The 24407-nt window shown below is 39.8% G+C and overlaps 1 protein-coding gene across 2 annotated transcripts in view; it reads right to left on the minus strand.

Moving 5' to 3' along the window:
* The window catches only part of ZGRF1 (zinc finger GRF-type containing 1), a 31317-nt gene that overhangs the window by 5239 nt on the left and 1671 nt on the right, over positions 1-24407 (minus strand). Inside the window, exons 2-21 of one of the 2 annotated variants that reach the window (XM_083459182.1) lie at positions 24099-24153; positions 23843-23923; positions 23679-23735; positions 23030-23215; positions 19814-21953; positions 19030-19109; positions 18323-18421; positions 17542-17727; positions 16743-16869; positions 14961-15616; positions 13380-13512; positions 11030-11208; positions 9368-9555; positions 8285-8424; positions 6859-7005; positions 5714-5828; positions 4675-4925; positions 3750-3909; positions 3085-3162; positions 1526-1673 (exon numbers count right to left, since the gene is read on the minus strand). In XM_083459182.1, the coding sequence (XP_083315308.1) occupies positions 1526-1673; positions 3085-3162; positions 3750-3909; positions 4675-4925; positions 5714-5828; positions 6859-7005; positions 8285-8424; positions 9368-9555; positions 11030-11208; positions 13380-13512; positions 14961-15616; positions 16743-16869; positions 17542-17727; positions 18323-18421; positions 19030-19109; positions 19814-21953; positions 23030-23215; positions 23679-23735; positions 23843-23923; positions 24099-24119 (5172 nt within the window). In that variant the 5' untranslated portion in view covers positions 24120-24153. Of the gene's footprint in view, positions 1-1525; positions 1674-3084; positions 3163-3749; positions 3910-4674; positions 4926-5713; positions 5829-6858; positions 7006-8284; positions 8425-9367; positions 9556-11029; positions 11209-13379; positions 13513-14960; positions 15617-16742; positions 16879-17541; positions 17728-18322; positions 18422-19029; positions 19110-19813; positions 21954-23029; positions 23216-23678; positions 23736-23842; positions 23924-24098; positions 24154-24407 lie in introns of both variants that reach the window. The other variant, XM_083459181.1, reaches the window with a different exon arrangement.

Raw genomic sequence — 24407 nt, forward strand, 5'->3', positions numbered from 1 at the left:
GCAAAAAGAAAAAGTTCCGTGTGTATCTTTCATATAGCCATATGCTGTGGGTTCTAATGCTTAAAACAAGTTACTCATACATCTCAAAAGTGATTGAGATACAGTGGTACCTCAGGTTACATATGCTTCAGGTTGCATACTCCGCTAACCCAGAAATAGTGCTTTGGGTTAAGAACTTTGCTTCAGGATGAGAACAGAAATCGGGCTCCGGTGGCGCGGCAGCAGCAGGAGGCCCCATTAGCTAAGGTGGTGCTTCAGGTTAAGAACAGTTTCAGGTTAAGTACGGACCTCCAGAACGGATTAAGTACTTAACCCAAGGTACCACTGTAGTGGCAAGGGGAAGGGATCAAGGCTCAGTGGTGGAGGGGTCATGGCACTGTGGTTTCACAGAATCATAATTGTAGGGTTGGAAGGGACCACAAGGGTCATTGACTTCAATCCCCTGCAATGTAGGAATCTTTTTGCCCAATATGGGGCTTGAACCAATGACTCTTGAGATTAAGAGTCTCATGCTGAAACCCTGGAGAGCTGCTGCTAGTCAGAATAAACAAGACTGGGCTAGATTGACCAATGGTCTGGCACAGTATATGGCAGTGTCACGGACTGGTTGGATGCAGAGGAATGGTGGGAGGAACCAGCTGGGGAACCCCCAAGGGAAGAAGGCTCACAGCCCGGGGATTGGTGAAGGGACGACAATGAGAAGAAGGAGATGACTGGGAGGAGGATAGGTAACAGCTGAAGAGGTAACAGGGTTTAGTGAGAAGAGAGAAGTCCAGAATCAGAGGCAGAAATGGAAGTAGAAGAGGAGAGAGGCCAAGAGGCAGAGATGGGCCAGGCTTGTGACAAGGCATGGGTGTCTCCTCTTCTTGCTGTGACAAGCTCCCCTCCCTCAATGGTCTCCAAAAACCAGCAGAGGCATGAAGTGTGAGGAGCAAAAACAGACACGCATGCAACGTCTCCAATTGCTTGGGGAAAACCCTGGAGAGAAGGTGACATAGCTGGCTGGGAGGCAGGGACCTTTAGCCTCGGCAACTGCTTCATGGGAGCAAGACCTGAGTTGCTGTACTCATTAGGCCCGACACTCCTGAGCAGATCTTATTTTGCTAATAGTTACCTCCAGCTTTCTTGTGATTTACTGTCGTCTTACTCAGCTTCCTATGTTCACCTTTTGCCACAGCTATGATCCCGATCCAAATCAATAGTAGGTGTAGGGAAACTTATTCAGATCAAAGGATCTTGCTCCAGCAATAGCTACACCAGTGCAAGATCCCCCAACTCAATTTTGGGTAATTCCATCCTCACACTGCAGTCCCATACCCCATAGCCCCCATTGTTCAGAGCCCCCCAATCTTCTGGAGAGGGTTTTGGGAGCTGGTACAACTGGGAGGAGGAGGAGAAGAAGACCGGTCACATGAGCTGCTGCCTACTCACACCACTGTTGGATACAAGCATGATTTTATTCCACCATCATTGTACAACATTAGTACAGCACGTACTTATTTTATGCCACTTAATTTTATTTCACCTGTTGCAGGAGAGCTTTGTTGGTTCCCAGCTTATGGAGTTCAATGGTCTTTCTTACAAAGATCTTTTCTGCTAGGGTTAAATCATCCTTCATCAGAGCATGCAATTCTTTCAGTTGTTCACTTTCAGATCCTGAGCCAGCATGCAAGCTTTAAACATATTGTTCAATTGTAGATAATAATATTGTATGAAAACAATGTAGTCATAGTAAAGAAACATATGTAAAAGACACCCTTCTGTTTTCCATGTAGTTTGGTGATGAAATCTAGAAATAGGTTCCTTAAGATAGTAACAAAAGACGCCATGTGCAGATCCTGTACTTTGCTTTATTTTGCAAATGATACAAAAATGGACCAAATGTTTCAATGCTCCCTCATGTTTACAGAAAACAAACCAACAAAAAACCACCTCCTTTGCACCCAAAATTTAGCAAGTCAGGGATTGCCAGAAAAAATCTTTGTATCTGCAGGGACTCTTTTATATGAAGGACCATTCAAACATTCTGTAGTGATAACAATCCAGATATGTATACATTTCCCTATCAACAGCTGCTTTCAGAATGACTTATAAAAACTGAAACAATTGACATAATTAAGACAAAAAATCAAGATGACAAAACAGCAGTACAGCACAGCAAGATGTAAAACTGGCAGACGATTAAAAACACAGGATGAAAAAGAAGGCTCTTTGGGGGAAAATTTTTAAAAAACTATCTGTCTGGTACAAAGACAAAGAAGAAAGGCATCAGATGAACTACTCTGAGTTGAGAATTCCAAAGATGGAGTGTCATTACAAAAAAGATATTCTCTTTCATCACCACCTGCCTTACTTCATGTGCTTGGGAGCACATGGAGAAGCTCTAACGATCAATGCAATGTATGTGTGGGAATGTATGGAGTAAGTACTACTCCCATTTTAAATGTCAGGAAGATGTAAGTCTGGTTTAGATTCCTGATGGTCCCACATGGCCACTGGTAAGAGGGCACAGGGCTACATGGAAGTGTTGATTGACTAAACCTGTGTGAAGCCGATAGCTTAATCAATATGATTTTGTATACTCGTGGTGCCTTGGAAAGATCACACAAATTGTGGCCACTGCTTGTATAGGTTCCACGAGGCAGAACTGGTCATACAACTGGGGTCTCTACGCAAACCCTGCTTGGCTACAAGCCAACTAGTAGAAAACACAATTCAACAGGGGTCCCGTGAAGAGGGCAAACCAAGCCTCTCAGTCAGATTACGGTTGCAGCCATATGCATACTTATTTACCAACAACTCCAAGGAACTGAGTGGGACTTACTATCAAAAACACACAATATACTGGCCTGGAAATGTCTTGCCTGTGGCTAAGTGGCAGACCAACTACAGCGCCCAAGTTTTAAATGAGTAACTTACTTTGCTTCTATTGTTTCTCTCACACAAGCAAAATTACAGCTGGGGAATGTGACTTAATTCAAGTTTTCAGTGTATGTAGTATTTCATTCACTTTCAAATGATATATGTCACACAAAATGTTCTATTAAATAGCAACAAACAGGCTGAAGATTTTAGGCATGTTACCTGTGAGGAAGAATTGGCTTAGCAATTTTTCTAATACTTCCCACTCTAATAAATTCTTCAAATCCAAGATCTAGGAGGCTGTGGGGGAAGGAAAAAGACACGAACTAACATTTATTATAATGAATTCTAGCACCTTTATTTTAATTTCATCTTTCCACATTCTTTATTCTTTACCCACCAGTTTTAAAACAGGAAATGTTCATATGCAAACTTGGAGAATGCCAATGCTTTCGGAGAAAGTCTCTACCAATGGTAGCAATTCTGGTGAGGAGCCAAATGACTGCTTCAGGGACAAAGACAGACTAACCTGAAGCACAAGGAGGAGCCAGTAGAAGGACTCCCATTGGTGCAACTGGGCTTCTCCCCCCGCCCTGTACACCCCCAAAATCTGCATGTAGCTTTAAAAAAATACAAGGCAATATGGATACACCATTCATACAGTGAAAAGTGGTATTCTTTTCATAACTCTACAAAAGGTTGCTTTCGAAAGTTAGTTTGGAAGTGCCTTCTATACAACATCTCTAACAAGGAAAGTGGAAGACACATTGTGCTACTTTGAAGGATCCAGGGAAGGTGGCAGAGTTTATGAGTTAACAATGCAAGCAAGTTATTGAAGCAGCAAGAGAAAAACAAAACATGTCCTATGCAGAACAGTATGTACTTACCAAAGCAGTACCCTGTCCACAGCAACATTTGTGGAAGAAGAGATCAGTACTTTCCATGGCACCGACTTTTTGCCATCAATTCCTTCGCCGGTTTCAAAGATCTGTACTAAGAATAAGATAACAATGGCCAGCAAATAACTTTTTCCAGATCCAAACACACCTGTATGTAGAGAAATCAGAGATTCAGCCCAAGTAAATGCAAAATAACATACAAAATATTCTTAACCACATATGTATAGCTGTAACTAACTAAACGAAAAAAGTAACAGGTACCACAGTTGAAAGTTCACTGACAAAATATCTGAGTGTGCTGTGATAGTGGTAAGTTGAGACTAAACTCTCCCCTAAGTTTTGTTATAACTTGCATATCACCTTTAGACGTGTGTGGAAGGAGATTAATAAAAATAATAACAACAGCAAGTACAGAATCCTTAACTTAAGGAGCATGGAATGTTTTTCTGCCATGGGGCCACCACTGATTCTGGAGTGCCCAAATTTATGCAGTAGTTTAGCTATGGCGCTACAGTCTAAATCCCCACCGAGGACTGGCAGGACTTAACAGGGTGATGGGGCCACCACTGTCCTTGCAGTCCTTCTGCTCACACTGGGTGGAAGGATGGGGTAGGAGAAGCGTTGGGCCACACTGGAGCCAATGCAATGGAACCATCAGATCTAAATTGGGTCCAATATCATCAAGCAGTAACAGTAGACCCCAGGCCAGCTCAAGCCCTCCTCCTCTCCACAACACCCTCTTTCAGGACTTTCCATGGGATGCTGAACATGGGCCCTTGCTGGAGGCAGACTTGTCCACTTGTTTGGTGGTGCAATGAGGAGTTGTTGACAAAGTGAGGGTAGTCCATTAAATGTTTGAAATAAAGACAGAACTGTAGAAGCAAGCTATTTAAGTTCATATAAAACAATTTACCGTGTATGATCGTTATTGGAAGGGCTTGCCGTTTCCCAGTTTCTGTATCAATTCCTTGCAATGTCATCATGGCACCTATCTGAATCAGTGCCGTAGCCTGATCTTTATTCAGATGAAATGTCTGAATCATAATGTTTGCCAGATTTATAATAGTTTCTGGACTCAGGGCTCTCGTAGTTATTGTATTTGTGTTTAAGGCAGGTGGTTTAAATTTTCGCTTGTTGATTCGGCTACCAGAAGCTTTAAAAGACCTAAAAAGTACAATATTGGGTACATTTAGAGGCAAATTGTCATATAATTAAATCACACCTGTGTTAATTAAAAGATTTAAATCAGGAGAGAGTGAAAAGGCAATATTCAACATTAGTTATACTCTGAGTAGACGCACTGAAACCAATAGATTTAAGTTATTTCAATGTGTCTAACTTTGAATATCACCAAGCTATATAGTTTTAAATGAAATTTATTTACATCACTAAATGTATGATGTCTGCATCCATTTTTAAAATAAATTACTATCTTTATGACTCTGCATTCACACATTTCAAGTTGTTTTACTTTTTATCTAAATAGTTTGCCACCTTTTCAGTCCCCCCCCCCACCTCAATTCAATACTTTTTTGAGGGGGTTTGCACACATGCACACACATGAGCAGTGGAAATTGTGCTCCTCTTAAAAGTCATTCTTAACAAAAACAATATCATCATCATTTATTTTGTCTGATTTTAAATATACAGAATCTTGCAGCTATGACAATTCACCTACAGGTGCTTAAAGAAATTTTACTAAAACAAATACATTTCACTTTGGTTTTTGGAAATTTTCTTAGTTTTCAGAAAATTGTCAGAACACAGTGAGTGCAAATGTATGCTGTTAATAGTATTTGCACAGTCTTATCTTGTATATTTCCAAAGAGATATTAGTTTGCAGTGTTCATTCTATGCAGCATAAAAAATTATCCTTTCCCACCTATTTCAAAAGATGGTACAATCTACAGTTTATAAAACTGAACTGAAATATAGATAGTAAAACTACCTACTTTGTTAGCAGATGCTCCATTATTGGTAAAGTGCCTGAACTGATGTTTTCCTCTATATTTCTCAAAGTTGTAAGCTCAGTGCTAGCATTGCAAACTAGCAAAGCATGAACAATCACTGAAAAAGAAGAAATGTTACAAGGAAGAAGAGTAACTACAGAAAATTAACACTTGCATGACTGTTTGCCCCTCCCCCCCAAAAGTAAATAGCAGACGTAGGGGAACTAATCTGGATTAAGGGCCCTGGCTGGAGAAAGGGAATGGGGATTCAACCCTTTGACCACCACTGTGATCTCAATATAAATTCAACTCCCTGTACCTACTATTGTACTAGAAAAAGCTCCCATTCACACCAATGTAAGCTATTCTATTTCGATAAGGTAATTATTCGATAAGGTAATATGTAAACTCCAAATAGAGTATGCTTTTTTACTGTATTTTAAAACAAGGCTGTAAATTGTTTCATGCCATTTCTGTTGCAAGACTTAAATAAATTTTTCCTTTTTCCTTTTTCGAATGTACCTCAGAAGTCAAATGGCTTCCGCTGAGTTATTTTCTTTTTTCTCCACTGAATTTGCTGACCACCCTTTGTACCTTGGTTTTCGAACATTTCAGAAGTTGAATGATCTTCGGGAACAGATTATGTTCAAAAACCTAGGTACCACTGTACTTAGTTTCCCTGTTTCTTATATCTGTCACTATGTATGCTGTCCACACACTTTCAGCCACGTCTGTGATCCCTCAAGAAAAGTAATCAGTTGTGTTTCTACCCAATTCATTCTCACCCTATCTCCACCCCTGCTTTCCTCCTCTCCCCAAGCTACCAGATATCTCACTTTAGGATTAGTTAAATAAATGAAAACATTACTCAACTTTCAAGGGCCAAATATATGAATACCATTTAATAAGCTTTTCAAATTAACATTATTTCACTTGTAGCATCACATCTCTATGGTGATTAAAAAATTGTTCTGGGCATTTCCTTCACGCCTATTAGATCTTTCATCTTGCCATCTCTTGGGCTTTTTCCCTTTTGCATACCAAAAGTTTGAGAAATTGATAATTCAGTTTCATAGCATATTAAGAGTTGGCTGTATTTTGAATTTGAATCATCTGTACTAAGATGTTGATTTAAAAAACAAACTTACTATTTGAGCGCCAGTTTGAGGGACTGTAACCTTTGAGAGGTACCAATTCCAATTCATTGCTAGAGGATGGTCCGAAGAAAACACTGCTTGCAATGAAAGTATCCAAGGGTTCAAAGGTCAGAGTCTTGGAAACAACCCAAAGATCATCTGTCAACACGGTAAATGAGTTTTATCAGTTGCATCAAATCACCAGCTTCTGAATGGACAAAATCAAATCTGGACTAAGTCTTTCGGAGAGAATAAGTTATGTCCCATCTTATTTTTTACTTCCTAGTTCTGTTTGTTCCAGAGGAGTCTTGTGTGCTTCGCCTTCTTTATATAAGCAGTGTCAGGTAAATTTTGGCTGCAATCCTATGCATCCTATTGAACTAATGGGGGTTACTTCTGAATAGAAACATAGATTGTTCAGTATATATATTTTCATATTAAGTATTAGTATATTCTCAAGATTTCTATTTAAGGTTGTAGAGCTTTTCCCCAAGGTTTGTTTTAATTTTTGTTGTGTGTGGCACTTTAATCTTGCACTAATGGGAGTGGGGAGTTATGACAACTGCCTACACAGGTTAATTTACAAAATGAAATTGAACTGATATGTAGATTATCCACTTGTAGCAATAACCCACTTTTTAACCAATTAAGGCATAAACAAAAGGACAATTCCAGGATACCAGGATTAATTCTAACAAAGTGACAGCCGTATCAATTATTTGATATATCTAGAATTGCGGTCCCTCCCCAACCCCCGCAAAAAAAAGAAAAGACTGCAACTGAAGATGTGCTATGCTAACCGTGGATTGAAGCTACAAAATCTATTAGTAACCAAAGTATCGAGGAGCTACAAGTAGTCTTCACACATCTCACAGTCAGTAGTAAGTGTTCTCATGTATTCTCTTACATCTTATACTAAGATTAATTAGTATTTCTTTTATCACAGATGCTGTGTCATGAAATTGATATGGTATTCCTTTGAAAGCTGCATCCATTTGCGTGAGAATCATGTGTCTTTTAAAAAAGGAAACAACGCTGTTCAAACTTAATTAGCAAGACATATTACCATTTAATCTTGTTTGGTCACTAGAACTAGAGAGAGGACTGCCTATACAGTCTCAGGCACCACTTTCCTAAATGAGTTCATTTCACTAGACAGAAGCAACGTATAGCATAAAGGTCAGGGTGCAATGCCTTTGAACAGAAAACTATGTATGAGCTATATAAATCAGGCCACACTGGAAATGGAAATCCTTTCCTCTATGCAAGTCAACACCCTGAAAATGGATATATGTACACATATACACACATATGCAGTATTTCCAAAGACAAATCTTAATGTGAATATACTTCAAAATAACTGAGGCTCCTATGTGTGATATCAATGGTTTTAGTTACGTTTTGCTCCGTTACAGTAAGATGACAAGAGTCCACCCACCTTTGCTGTATGCAGATGAGTGCTCCTTTTGGTTCAGCTTAAGATATAATTTGCTCTTAGAATCGCAATCAAGGTACGCATTTGCAATATTGAATTTCTTCAGTTTACCAAATTGTTTCCTTTGAACATCAAAGGCTTTCCTATTAAAAAAAAAGAGAGAGAAATATACTGAATAAGACCTTATGATTTCTGTGCTGCCTTTAGATTTGACACAAATACTCAAGGTGATTTACCAGAAGACTGCAACAGAGTAAAAAAAACCAACTGAATTATGTGAACAACCACATATACCACATGCAATATTGATCAAATAACTATTAAACTCTTCGTTAATATTAAGAAATGTTGATTTAAAAGCATCCAAACAGTTTCATACAGTTGTTTCAGGGAAGAATTTCTTGAACACCATGATGCATAACAAATATTAAAGCTGAGGTAAAGTAGCTGATCACCGAAGAATTGATGCTTTTGAATTATGGTGCTGGAGGAGACTCTTGAGAATCCCATGGACTGCAAGAAGATCAAACCTAGCCATTCTTAAGGAAATCAGCCCTGAGTGCTCACTGGAAGGACAGATCCTGAAGCTGAGACTCCAATACTTTGGCCACCTCATGAGAAGAGAAGACTCCCTGGAAAAGACCCTGGTGTTGGGAAAGATGGAGGGCACAAGGAGAAGGGGACGACAGAGGACGAGATGGTTGGATAGTGTTCTCGAAGCTACCAGCATGAGTTTGACCAAACTGAGGGAGGCAGTGGAAGACAGGAGTGCCTGGCGTGCTCTGGTCCATGGGTTCACGAAGAGTTGGACACGACTAAACGACTAAATAACAACAACAAAGTAGCTCTATGAATATGTGCCATTGCCTTGATGTTACTGGGTCTCATGCTACCGGCACTGATACTCTCAGGTAATATTGGGGTTTTTTTTTATATGGACACTTTTGCAAAATAATATGTGAAGGTCAAGTCTGAAGTAGCAGAGAACATTTGTGATTATTACCCTTCTCTAACGAAGTATGATGTCAGACCAGTAGCTCAACTTCTACTGAGCCAGGCAGTAATATTCATGTTTAGTTAACATACCTCATCAGAAGCTGGCATTCTTCATAGAGGGAAACATTTTGACTCCTGAGGTAGGTTCCAATACTCTTTGTGTCATGAAGTACAACACCAGGCCTACTTTCCTTCTGTCCAGGGTTTACATCCTCTAGCCACTTAAAAAAATCGCATCGATTACCTCTAGGAGCATCACAGGCGTAGAAAAGGCGGCCCTAAAACAAAATGCAAGCCCAAAAGCTAAGTTATATGGAACAGGCTGGCCACCCTACACCAGCTTGTTAAAAGTATTAAACTTCACTTCTGAAAAAGATTGTGAAAGTTAGGGAAAACTAAGCTTCATAGAACCATGGTTCCTCAAGAGCAAGATCAGTAACCATAGGAAAGCTACTCCCTGTGGTGGCACCCATGATCTGAAACTGTCTGCCTTTGTTGCATTGTTTCTGTTTAGCACTTCTGTGTCTACAGTTTCGGCAGAGGTTTTCAACCTTTGGTAGTCCATGGCTCCCTTGACCAACCATATTCTTTACTCGGGGGTTCTGTAACATTTAAGTGGAAATTCTCCCGTTCCGTCCCTGCCCCTTTTCAGCACTGTTCTCGGCACGCGTGCAAGTAGGAGAACATGTGCTGATTGCATTCAAGTGGGGATTCCCCTGTACCTGGTAAAACTTATGTTGTTTCGTCATTTAGTCGTTTTGCCTATCATTTTTTAAGGCGTAGAATTTGAGCAATAGAGATCATTAACCCACTTGCCAATGTCAAGTGTAACGTTCTGCAGTTTTATCCCTTATCCATGATCCAGCCAAAGTTAGGCACTTTAAAGTTCTCACATCTTGAAACCCATTCCCAATTTGCCTTGACATAAACGAGTCTTAAAAGAGCTTGACATTGGGTGGAGAGTACTCTTGAAAAGTTATATCCCGTTAAGTTCTAGCTGCATTGATCAATGACTGAGAACACTCCCAAGATTAACAGATCCTGAAATAGCCTCCCACTTTTTGGACAACACCCTGGGAAAAAACCAATCACACTATTGAAAACTAACATAGAACCAGTGTGGTGTAGTGGTTAAGAGCGGTAGTCTCGTAATCTGGGGAACAGGGTTCGCGTCTCCGCTCCTCCACATGCAGCTGCTGGGAGACCTTGGCCAGCCACACTTCTTTGAAGTCTCCCAGTCCCACTCACCTCACAGAGTGTTTGTTGTGGGGGAGGAAGGGAAAGGAGATTGTTAGCCGCTTTGAGACTCCTTAAAGGGAGTGAAAGGCGGGATATCAAATCCAAACTCTTCTAACATAGCATATGCTTAGCAGCTAAATAAACAAAACCAGGAATGCAACCCATTATTACATCTAGTTGTGCCCTGAACCCATTTATTCTGAAACACGTTGCATTGAAATCAGGGGGACCTCAATCCATAGGAGTGGGGTACTACAGCATCTCATTATTATGATGTCCAAAAAAAAAAAAAACCCAGTCATGGTAATTAATCATTTTTAATAATATTGATATATATATATGATAAAAATGTAAGCTCATTCATTGAACACAATTCTATATGCAGCAATTTAGATATTCTAACCATTCAGTTTTACAAAAATATATAAATCTATGGACTTATGTATGAAATGACCTTCAGCATGTATTGTAATATTTCTGTAGAGTACACTTGAGATTGCTCAAGAAACTTACCTTATTTCGACCTTCTTTTTTAACCGTAACAAGTTTACTCGCCATCTTGTGGTTGCAGAGTGGGGCTGAATTCTCTTGTCCTTGCCCTCTTTTCACTGAGGTATAGAAGGATATATCCACTTTTTCCAGAGCTCGGTGTAGTTTTTGCGACAGCTCAAACAGCAATATGTTTAAATGTTCTTTACACAAAATAAAAACAATAAAAAGTAATTTTTTAAAAAAAGTTCAGTGTAGTGGGGAAAACCTATTCTGTAAATACAACTCCTTTGTGTGTCAAATATTGTTAATTTGAGCTCCTCCAGAAATCTCACCAGTTTCTCACTGCAACTCTTTAAAGGTAATGGAATCACTTTTAAAATCTAGGCCTTTTTCTTCCCCTTTCACCAATGGAAATGTGATCTTGTGAACAACAGTGAGTTTATTGCTTTGGGAAAGGTGCGGTAACTGAGAGGGTCATGACAGGAGAGTTGCAAGTATTCCTGAATGAAGCAGATTATTTTGAGCCACTTCAATCTTGGTTCCTGTCTGGTTCTAGAGCTGAATCAGTCTTGGTCACCCTAATGGATGATCTTTATCAGTTTATTCTTATTTGATCTCTCAATGACTTTTGATACATAATCTCTCAGCAGTTTTTGATTGCATTGACCATGGTATCCTCCTGAACCAGTTCTGTATTGGGAATAGTTTTACAGTGGTTCTATTTCTATCTTACAGGACGCGGGTGGCGCTGTGGGTTAAACCACAGAGCCTAGGACTTGCTGATCAGAAGGTCAGTGGTTCGAATCCCCGCGACAGGGTGAGCTCCCGTTGCTCGGCCCCTGCTCCTGCCAACCTAGCAGTTCGAAAGCACATCAAAGTGCAAGTAGATAAATAGGAACCGCTCTGGCGGGAAGGTAAATGGCGTTTCCGTGCGCTGCTCTGGTTCACCAGAAGCGGCTTAGTCATGCTGGCCACATGACCCGGAAGCTGTCTGCGGACAAACGCCAGCTCCCTCAGCCCATAGAACGAGATGAGCGCCGCAACCCCAGAGTTGGTCACTACTGGACCTAATGGTCAGGGGTACCTTTACCTTTACCTAATTCTATCTTGGCAATCAGTTTCAGGTTGGATGTCATTTTTCAACCCCATGGCACTTATGCTGAAGGATGCTGCAAGATACCATCTTGTCCCCAATGCTCTTCTATATGAAACTGTTGGGAGCAGTTATTAGATTTGCAGAGGTGTCCTCGATACACTGATAACTGAATCTTTGTCTGTAACACATGACTGAGAAGAGTCCCTGAAAGTCCTGGATCAGTATCGGGAGTGCTCCTGGATTCATTCTGCTGCCCTCAGTGGGCAAGAGTGCCTTTTACCAGCTTTGACAATTAAGACTGCTATGGTATGGCCATCTCTGGACTGTAATAGCCTGACCATTATCTAGGCGTTGCATAGGAAGCAATTCGTAAATGAAGTAAGTAAATAAATAAATAGTTACCACAAAGTGGCTCCCCAGAAATATACAACTTGTGAATTGTCTTCAGGCAGTGGCTAAAACACTCAGTGATTGCTGACTTAGAGGAAGAATCAAATACGTTTTCCACAATTTTAGGTTCAAAACTTTGAACAATAGCAAATGTTTTGAAGGTTTTCCAGCTCAGCAACTGCAATTCAACTACTCTCAGAGCACTGGCAATGAAGCATCTAAATAAAGCCAAAGTCCTGCCTTCTGCTTATCCATGGGTTTGTGGCTTTTATAATTTTTTCTCATTCGTACTTCATATGTAATATACTGTATCTTTTGGTATGCCATTTGTTTTCCCCAAGGAAAACTACATATTATGCTGAGGAACCATAATTAGAACTCCTGATAGTCTTATTTGCAATTAAAAACAAATTTGCACTTAAATGTTGGGGTGAACAGCAATTATGGGAAATTTAATCCTTCTACCCATTCTAAATTGGTCCCCTAAAAGTTTGTTAATCTTGGTTGGTGGGGGTGGGAAGAGAGAGAGAGAAATGCAGCTTGCAAGAAGCAATTTAGACTGGGAAAGTGGTATGGAACAAAGCAGTTAAACATCCTCTTCTCCAGCATTGCTTCTCCATTAAAATACAGAGACCCTTTGAGTGCTTTTAACCAAAAATGAAAACAATGCACAGATGAGATTTTCTGAGATGGTGCAATTTAGACTGCACAGGCAACCATAGAGGTGGCTGAGAATGTGGTTTTGAAGGCCAAATACATGTGGCAACTGTTGAAAAAACTGTTATGAGGACAGTCACTCAATATTTTATCTCAGATTTTGTTGCCCCCTAAGAACAACCATCAGTGAATGTACTGCAATGTGGAAATTAAAGGTGTTAGTCATACCCATCAAAGCAGAAGTAAAAACCTGCTTATAATGTGCAGGAGACTGAAACTCAGCTGGGATATACATCTGTCTCTTAGGAACACTGGTAGAGTTCACCATTTCTACACTGGGAAAGAACAATTCACAGGTGTTCTGAAATATAAATAAAAGGCATGCATGTAAAATCATATTTCCTTTCCATCTGATTTAACACATGGGTAACATATATTCAGGCACATTATATTAGAATTAGAGCATTGACCACCCTCTTTTTCCACACTGACATTAAATATCCCACAAACTAATCTCATGGGGATATAGATATTCATGTTTGCATTCTTACTGCCTATTTACTTCTCCATTCCATCAGCCTAACATCTACAGTGACAAGAGAAATAAAACATCCAAAGGACATGTGGGCCCCTTCATTTCTCAGAGCCACAGTGAGTGACGGGGTGAGCAAAGACTTGTCGCCATAGCTGTGGGAAAACTACTGCTATGGCAACAGGTTTTCAGCTCTCTTCAAATACATCACCACCTGCAGGATGTCTTGTGAATAGCAAAGGGGACTCTTGTGAGATTGCTCTGGCTGCAGCACTACATGACAATGCATATCCAAGGGGAGACAGTCCAGTTCTTTGCTGCACTGCCGAGTCAAAAGACTGAGCAGGAACAAGAGGAAGAGGATGCTTGTAAGCCCCTTCTCCTACATTTCTGCAATCAAGAAAAGCAGCAACCCTAAGGATTCTAATGTAGTACAAGGACATATAACTCCCACCTCCACTGGGCATAGCTGTCAATTTACAGATTTGAAAATAAGGGACCAGCAGCTTCGAAAATAAGGGATCAGCAGCCAATATAAGGGATTTTCCAAGCACAGGTATGTTCAATTTCTGAGCCCCTCCAAGCCAAAGGAGGAAAGCCCAGCCAGCAGCCAAACGAAGCCTCAAGCGGTGGTTTCCACAGCGCAGCAACCCGGCAAAGGGGATGCAGCAAGGAAAACCACAATCACCTCTCCGCTGGGAAGCGCTGAGCAAAGGCGAGTCCCCAGGGAACACGACCGATTTGATCGGCACAAGGCATACAAGCTCCACCCCCCAGTCGTTCTTAGACTCCTTATTGGGTGAGCAACACAGCCAAGCAACACAGTTGGAGCCTCCCTCCTCCCTGGCCGGCAGGGAGGGAAGGAGAGGAGCAGCTTCCTTTGAAACCCGGGAAATTTAAGGGACATTATCAATAAGGGACAGAAATAAGGGACACAATGCTGGGATAAGGGACTTTCCCGCCAAATAAGGGACAGTTGACAGCTATGCCGCTGGGCCACATCTATGGGTGGTCAAGGACTTTGTAAGAGAAGCATTGTCAGGAACCTGATGTTCTATAGTGAAATGTTTTTTGATGTAGACAATAAAATTCAAGATCAGGGTTGATTTCCTTTATATAATATTTCAAACTGAGCTGTAAATGCTATTTGAATATGTAAAAAACAAACAAACCACTTTATAGATGAACATATGACTAAACTATCAAATATTCACAACTATTATTGGAAACTGCTTTGGCAAAATCTATTCCTGAGACTTTTGTGAACAGTTATATACCTTGGTGTGTCTGGTTGAACTGTGGCAATTCAGCTGACCTAGCACCTTTAGTCCTTCCTCAGTGGAAAAATTCTGATTTAAGTGCAGAGAAAGTTTCTGTCCTTCTGAAACAGAATCTTGGCTGCTAAAGTTTCGCTGCTGTTTACAAAGCACGCTTTTCAGCATCTGCGGATGCCCAAAGTCTGGAGGGCTTTCATTGATGGCATGACTCCAACCCTCTCCTATGTCATGCAGTGGCATTCCAAAGGCACTCTCAGCTCGGATGTCATCAGTCATGACCACTTCGCTGCTGTTTTGAGTTCTCAAGTCACTATGAGTTGTGTTTTGGTACTTCTGCCACTTGCTTTGTCTCTTTTGTTCTGATACATTAGGGAATGCAGACTGTGTGATCACCCCATGTCTTTCTTCTCTACACTTTTCATGCACAAAGGTTTCACACATCCTGTCCTCAGGCCCTAATATTTTTGACTTGCCATACATGCTTATTCCTGAGAAACCAAAGGACTGCTGGCCTCGCTCACATGTCTTTACACTGGAATAAGCTAAGTCAGGAACTTCTCCATCTACAGGTACAGTCACAACTGGAGTTCGTGCTCTAAGGGGCTGTAGGAGTATAGGTGTATCATCATCTTCTGGGCAGCTGGACTCTTCCATCTCTATGAAGCAGAGAGTTTTAGAAAGTGTCAATATTCAAAACAATGTCTTCCCTCCAAGTTTCCTGAGCGCTCTACTGTGATTTTCTTAAATCTTGACTTTTCTACAGCAAAGATTTCGGCTGTATTTGCATTTCTTACTCAAAAGATTAAGACAAACCTAGCATAGCCAGTTAACTGAGAAAAGGTTCTTGATGTGGATAGTAATGTGTATCTTAATTACAGTGGTACCTTGGTTTTTGAACAAAATGCGTTCCGGGAGTCCATTCCCATTCAAAAACCAAAGCACAGCTTCTGATTGGCTGCAGGAATGTCCTGCAGCCAATTGGAAGCTGTGCTGGACATTTGGCTTTCGAAAATCGTTCAAAACACTCACTTCCAGGTTTCAATCATTCAGGATTTGTTCGGGAGCCAGGGCGTTTGGCTTCCAAGGTACAACTGTATTCTACCTAGGACAGCTCAGTCCTGATAGTCAGACCTCAGCCAGAGCCATTCAGTGATATACAACAGAGGAAGGTTTCAGAAGGACGGAGTGGGGGAAAGGGGTCTCCTTCCTCCTTTCACCAAATCATAAAGGACTCCTTTCCTAGGGTAGCTGAAATCCTAAACAGGAGCACTCTTGTTATGAGCTGGGGATACATCAGAACACTATGTTTTAGATTCTCACTTGTTAAACTTCTTAGCTGTTTCGTACTGGAGAAAATAATTGAGGTGTGGGAGGAAACACTGGCTTGGATCCTTGTCTTAAACTCAATGAATGAAAGAAGCATCTGTTCATAGAAGAAGAATGGAACTCACAAAATATGTCCTTCCATGAGCAGAAGGATCTCTTCCACTCATGGAGGGTGGGGAGGCAGAGTCCAAGTCGTTTGTTCCAATAACAATTCTAAGCCAGAAAAACAAACCCCATTGTCTAAAAGCTTACAATACGTACATGTAATCAAAGCAGGCTGAGAATGTTCAGAATGTACATATTATCTCATTGCAATGCTATAAGAATCTGAGATCTATCACTCTGGTATCCAACACTTGCAAGCCAACTTTTGCACGAGGGTGCCTACTTTTTTCCCCTTGCTATGTCTGCTGGCACAACCATTATTAACAACAATAACAAACAAAGCATTCTTACGGAAAAAGTTTTTTGCATTGTCCATAGGTAAATCTGGAGATAACCTTGTCACCAGGAAATCATTTTCTTCTGCTTCTATCACTGCCTTTTCACTGAATGAATTTGGGGGAAAGTGGCAGTAAGGAGCCTGTGAAGACTGCAGAGAAACAATTGTAAAGCTAAAAAATCAAGCACACCCAGTTGAATGAACTTAGATCTTTCACATTACTTTTAATTACAAAAAAAACCCAAAACAAAACAATGATAATGAATGATACCCAAACATCACATGAACAGGCTTCTGGTCATGCAACAGAAATTTCAAACAATGCTCTACAGAGTTTCAATGAAAGGAAAGGAAAGGAAAAGAAAAGAAAGCAGGGCCCTTACTCCCCAAAACAAGAGAAAATCTAAAATCAACACAGGGAAAGATAACAAAATGGAGAGAGAAACAAGCCAAGGAAATGACAGATGTGAGCAGGTACAGTTACACATAATTGTTTTTGGCTACCCCATGAAAATGCAGACTAAACCAGGGTTTGCAGAAACAGCGAATTTTGAAGAGGGATTAAAAGGTGGCACCATGTACATATTAAGGAAGATGTTTAATGCACCAGAAGGACCAAGGGAATTAAGTATATGAACACATTTTCAGAGAAGTCATTGAGAGATTTATGTCAGGAATGGGCCAACTGAAGTCCTTATTTGCAACTTTCATCTTTTAAACCATGTTTATGGCCACTTAATAAATTATTTCACATTTTTGCCATATGTTCATTGATTAAATAAAGCTTTCTATAAAAAGCATTCTACAGTTTACCTGAATAAAGCTAGGCAGCACAGGGCTGCCTAGTTCTTGGGCTGAGAAAAAACAGCCATCCTTTGTAGCAAGTTCAAATTCTGTCATATCAGCCTGTGGATCCCATCTAAGATGTGAAGAGGGTACTCTCATCATTATCTCACTAGCTGCAGATCCTCTCACTTGGTACCCTTGAAATTCAACTAGCTACATATATTTAAGAGATAGATTAATAAAAGGAAATAATAGGAGAACAAAGAACTACAATTTAGCACAAAGTATTTGTTGCTTGGGCCTGCCAGGGTAGAAGGTGGGAGTTGGATTGTCACACAGTTTTGGAATGCCAGCCAGGAGCCAACAAGCTTGAGTTTTGGGCCACTCAACAGATCCATATTCCAGCCGCACCCCAGGGCTTTCTACTCATCTCTGCTGGATGAGAGAAGGCTAACAACTATTCTAAGCAAACCTCAGCCATCAACATTAGAGGTTAGGAGGCCATCCTTATTCATTATACCATTGAAAATTAGCCTTCAATGATAAAATAAGAGATGAGATGGCAACTTTAATGCTGTCAATGAAGAGTTAGTACCCAGGATCCAAAAAGCTTGTTTAGGTGTGCTGAAGAGCTTGCACAGACTGTGGACGTTTTACACCTGGCCCTCCAGGTCTTATTACAAACTGCTGTTTAAAAATTCCAGTTTCAAAAGTAGTCTGAGAAGGTCCTGAGATGCATGGTGGCAGTGAAATTTTTGGAGGTGTTGGCCGTGGGAGGTTTTCCAAGTCATCTCTTTGTAAGCTATACCTTCGTTTGACTGTCAGCCACTTCAAAAGGAACCTGGTCATGTAGCATGTTTACTGTAGCTGCTGTGGGCTTCTCTGCATCAGTGTTTGAGGAAGTATCCTGGAAATGATCAGAAATGGGTCAAGAGAAGGATGCACCATTCTGTACTTAGTACAGTCTCATTTTGAAGTGCAGTGATATAATACAACCAGCTCATTGCCTTCAGGAGGCTGAAAGGCAATACAATTTACAGTTTCTTAAAACAACTATTTATGAGCAAAAGCCCTACAAATCTATTTTACATTTGTGTAGGAAAAATGAATTTCCATACTGGAGTAGAGCAAATGTTCTATCTTGTCCTTTACCTACTGCAATCCTCTCCCACAAACCATCTCAACTCAAAATTTTCTTTAACACGATGATGCAGTGAACTTATCGAATGAAATACGTTTTCTCCAATACCCACAATTTATGATGATGATTACTATTACTTTAATTTTTAATTTTAATTTTTATGCCCCAATGAGTGTGGAGTAGTGTTGGCAATTTTTACTCCATCTTACAAAACTGCAGCCAGTTTTCAGGCGTTCAGAGGGGGTGGCTGATAGGAACACAGAAGACGACAGTGAGGTGGAAAATACATACAAGTAGATGGGCCTTCAGCTTGTGTAATGGGATATTTACATAAAAGCTATTAGTGATGAATTACAAAAGTCCAAAAAGGTTACCATTTTAGGAGAACCAGAATGCAGGCAAGATGTTATCTGCACATCTTCAGAAAGTGGAACGTCAGGAAACTGTTGTGTAGCTACAAAAGAGAGAAAAGCACAATAAGCCTCAGTCATGAAGCTAGTTCAGTGATTAAATATTGAAGATCTATCTTGCATTCAAGTTGAGTGATGTTTTCAAAGTCAATGCTATTGCTTATAGGAATGTTAGATGCTAACTACACATATTTTATTTTAGCATTATTAGCCACATCAGTGACAAACATGCTGCAAAGAAATCCACCGTAAACCATATCGGTTTACCATTAAGTTGCTGGACTTGGTTGTTTTGCTCCTCCCCACAAGCACATGAAAAAAACCAAACCATGATCCCTAGCTTACCATTATGTCCAAAGTGGATTGTGGTTTGCTTCACCCAAACTACTATTGGAAAGCCAGTAACAAACCTTGGGTATAGTGTGGTTTGTTTGGAGCAAAACAAAACATGATCTCACCATGGAGAAGACATTTCCTTAGGAATGCTCAGCGGAGGGATGATGGGAGTTGGAAGTCCAACAACATCTGGAGGGCTACAGGTTCCCCATCCCTATTCTAAAGTAAGGTATTATCTCTTTTATTTCAGGATAATCAAGGAGACTGTTTCACATGCAGTACAAAACTGCTTTTGACAATGAATTAGCTCTCCTTACATTTCCATTCTAGAAAAATGAACTAGGAAAACCAGTAGAAAAGTACAATCAATATTTCAAAACAAAATTCTAAAAAAAAAGAAGCAGCTAATAACCTTCAGGTCTTGTTGGCTTTTGTTTTTTTCTTAGTCTCTCCCTCGGTAGCAAAGAAGTACTTTCCTCTATCATTTGCAGGCTTTCTAAGGCTGTGCTATGTTCTGTAAGTGATTTTAACAGGCTGAAACCATTTACCAGCTGGGGAAGGCTTGAAGAGTCAAGTGAAGATTCAACACAAATAGAATCCTTTCCTTCATATTTACTGAACTTGTTAAAAAAATCCAAGTTATTAACTGCATTTTCATTTCGATCCATTTGTGATTCATCTGAAGTCTCACAAGTTAAGGGATGAGGGAGTTGCCTCAAATCCAGATTTTTTTCTGAAGCAGAATCATTTTTGTCTGAAATATACTGAGGGGAACCATAAGAAATATTGTATTTTTCAGTGAGGACTAGCAAATGATTGCTCTGTTTCATGTTGTTACGACAAATACCTAAGGAACTAGGTTGGGAATTACCTGCTTCAACCTCAATACCTTCTTCATTACTTTTGTCCATGAGGCAACCATGTAAAATAGCAGGAACATTTCCTTTTCTAAGATGAGTTGTTGGATTATATTTACTATCATTCGCATCACCGTCCATATCATTCACCATTAACAAGTCTGTACCAAGATCTCTGTGATTACATATATTTTGGATATTTATTGCATTTGTCTCTACCTTTTCATCAACAATTATAGCCTCTGAATGTGGCAGCTTTTTAAGAAATGGAAGAGTTGCACAATTTTCCTCCTTCTTGTTATGTTCCTCAGAGATTTCATCACAAACGTGCAGTGACTGGCATTCTGAGACATAATTCACACCTCCATCTTGCAGAAATGTGGGCTGCACATTATCTTCCCCTTGACTACTACAAGCTTTTATGTTACTGTTCACTTGAACACCGGTCTCAAATGGTGCTTCAGTTTCCTCTTTAAAGCATGCTGAACCTTGTGAAAGTGTGTGGTTGGTATGAAGTTTTCCATCCTCTGTGTCACTAAACTCTAGTTTATCCAACAGATTGAAGTTAACCTCTATAAACTGCTTTTCTGTGTCACCAAATTCTTCATCTGCAGAATTATTTGAGAAAGGTTCAGAACATATTACTGGATAAGATTCATTTTGCGGCTGATGGCAAAACCCATCCAAATTATCAATCTCTGTGCATTTATTGGATGTGGAGAGTTTATCAGCATTACAATCTGAGTAATTCATACTATCAACAGATGATAAAACTGTGCCATTCTCTTTCCACACAATTGATTCAGCTGGTACAATACTATGTGGTTGGTGTTTGACAGAACTATTACTGACAGGAGACATAATGATTTTCACGGAAACAGGCACTTCTAGAATTTTTTTATGGCCCTCAGTGTATTGGCTCCTATTATCAGTGCCATCCTCCTTCAAGTCCTGAAGATTGCTAGCATTCCTATCATTGTATTCTCCCTCAACTTTGTCAGGAGACTTTTCGGCTAAAGACAATGGCAAATATACATCCCATCGGCTTTTTGTTTTTACATTTTTTTCTGAGAAATGCAGTGGCGCTATGTATTTAATGGTTTCTTTGGTTGTGTTGTTTGCAGAGCTCAAAAGAGGTGCCATCTTTTCTTTGAAGAAAGACTCTGTGCTTCTTGATGATTCAGATAAAAGTGAGCCTTCCTGATGGAATTCTGATTTCATCAATGCTGGTGATTGATTTCCCAATGATATATTAGTTTCACCCTCTGAAACGTTAGAATGTTTTTGTCCCCCGCTCAGAATTGCTAAGATTTGTGCTTTACTCCTGGCATTCTGCAAAACTGCCAAACTGTTACTTGCATGGTAGATTGATTTGGCCATTCCGTTATCCAGTTGAAATCCTGACTCCAAATATTCACCATCTTCAACATCAGTACTATGGATTCTACTTTGTACCACTTTATGAGTAAAAGCGGGTGGAGTGACAGAATCAGCATCTGAGCCATTCATTTTGAAAGTGTTCTGATTCAATTCTGAGTGTAACTTAGTATTGTAGGGGACAGAAAATAAAGGGGAACTGGCATAGAACTGAGAAGGGAAGGATGAATGAGGCTCCTTGGATGAAGGTGATGCTACTGCTGAAGATACTTCCATTGTTGTCATTTTCTTTTCCACTTGCCGTGGCCCTTGGAAACCCTAAGAAGAGAATATTTTCAATTTGTGGGAAGTTTAACAATTGAAGTTTTAGAATTAAGAAGCAGAGATATTACTATACTGTATTTACTTGTTCTATATTTGTTATGCAATATTTTACTGAATCACTAAATTAAACAGACTGAAAAGAATGTGTTTCTTATATAACAAAATCTGAATACATCTAAGTAGGATAAAATAACTTTTACAGTCTCCTTAATAGTAACGAGGTCCCCCACCTGAGCCCATGAAACAATGGTGTGCAGTTCTATGTACAGTGGTACCTCGCAAGACGAATGCCTCGCAAGACGGAAAACTCGCAAGACGAAAGGGTTTTTGGTTTTTTGAGTTGCTTCGCAAGACGATTTTCCCTGTGGGCTTGCTTCGCAAGACGGAAACGTCTTGCAAGTTTGTTTCCTTTTTCTTAAAACCGTTAATACAGTTGCGACTTGACTTCGAGGAGCAACTCATAGCACGCGGTGTGGTAGCCTTTTTTGAGGTTTTTGAAGACTTTGGTGATTTTTGAAGCTTTTCCAAAACTTTTCCGAAACCGTGCTTCGCAAGACGAAAAAAAACGCAAGACGAAAAAACTCGCGGAACGAATTAATTTCATCTTGCGAGGCACCACTGTATTGTATGGATTTTACAACCCAAGAGGCACATTCCCCCAAGATTAACCTTCAGCCAGCAGTGGGCATGGTCACCCCACTCGATTAATCAGTGTCCACAAAGCACTTCCTGCTCTATAGCTGATGGATCCCCTTGCACAATTTGCTTCCATTTACTGTGTTTTACTCGCCTGATTATGCATTATATCTACTGGTGTTAGCCAATGATCAAAGTAAGTGACTTGGAACACCTTATATTGTAACACACTTTGTACTTAAGAGGCTTGAGATAAAAATGATCATCTGTGAAACTGTCACATGCAGTTCAAATAGTAAAAAATCAGAGGTTTTTTTGCTCCTCCCCCCCAAAAAATTCTAACTAGCTGTAGATCTCTATCTCTCTCACTTATTCAAAAGGCTTCCTTCTACAGTGTGTGAGTGTAAAAAGGAGAGGGAGAAAGAATGACATACAGTATGTTTTCGTTTTAGGCCAACTGGCAGACGCAGAGATGAAGAGGCAGAAGACTTCAAATGATTTCTTATTAACACTGGTACTTCTGTGTTCTTTGGCTGATCACTAAAACCAGTTTCAGAAGTTTTCTCAGCTTCAACCGTGATTAAATATTTCTCACTTTCTAAATCATCTCCTGGCTTTACCTAAAGAGAGAAATATGTAGTAGTGAGTATATATAAATTCATACTGAATGCAACACATAATGCATTAATACAGCTTCCACGATTTTGTTATATATGCAATGTGTATATATTCCAAGTTTTAAGCTTTCATTTCCTCCTTCATCCTCAACAATGGAGAAAAAGAAAGCTTCATCCCCACCCACACCTATCCCTGAGGAGGAAGGGGGTGAAAGGATATCAGTGCCTGTTGCTGCTGTGCAAAGCACCAGGAAGATGACTGCAAAAAAATGCTGTGTTTTTTCCTGGCACTTTGGACAGCAACAGCAGGCACTTTAAACCCTGCTGGCTTTCTTCTTTCCCTTCCATGGGCCTCAACAAATGTGACCAAGATAAGCCAGCAGAGTTTGAATCAACTAAACAAGCAACATGTCTTCCAGAATTGCTAATCAAGTAAAAAAAATTAAGGAAAATAAAAAGCATGTACCTGGAACTTCACAAATATGCTATCCAAAACCTGTCCTTTGTCATCACATAAAGTTGCCTGTATTACAACAGAAAGAAAAATAGAAGAATGGCACTTCATTGAGCAACAAAACAGTAACACCCACAGATGGTATCAGTATAATACTTTATTAATCAATATTTTACCTTATTGCCCCCTAGAGGGGACTTCAAAATTCCATCTTGCCACACTTTAGATTTTTTAGTCTTTTGGTGTGTGTATAAAACCTGTTTTGATATATAAACAAACGTTTCAGTGACATTTCAAAATTAATTTTATTATATTTCATCGTATTATATTTTTAACTGATGATTGTGAGCCATCTTAGAGGGATGCCATGTCATCCTGATGTATGTGGAATATTGTTCTATATAATATATAGTTGAAATATCAGAAACTCACCGTAAATTCCTGAGAAGCCATCACAGCTGGCTTGCACTTCCAAATTTCATACCACCTGAAAGAAATAATATCCTGTTTAAAGCAATTGAACTTAATGTCCAGAAACCACAGACACACATGCATTCCTTTTTAAATAAATATTTCCTATAACTCATTCTATAACCCCTTAACTGCAATCCAAATTCCTTGAAGTTAAAAAAGCAATTTAAAATACAATCTCATTTATGTCTTCTCAGTGTAATCCTATATACAGTATGTCCATTTTTCAATGGAGCTTAGTTCCAGTTTAGTTTGTAAAGAACTTATACC

This window comes from Podarcis liolepis (genome assembly GCF_965112155.1).
Source record: "Podarcis liolepis genome assembly, chromosome: 9".
Taxonomy (NCBI): Eukaryota; Metazoa; Chordata; class Lepidosauria; order Squamata; family Lacertidae; genus Podarcis; species Podarcis liolepis.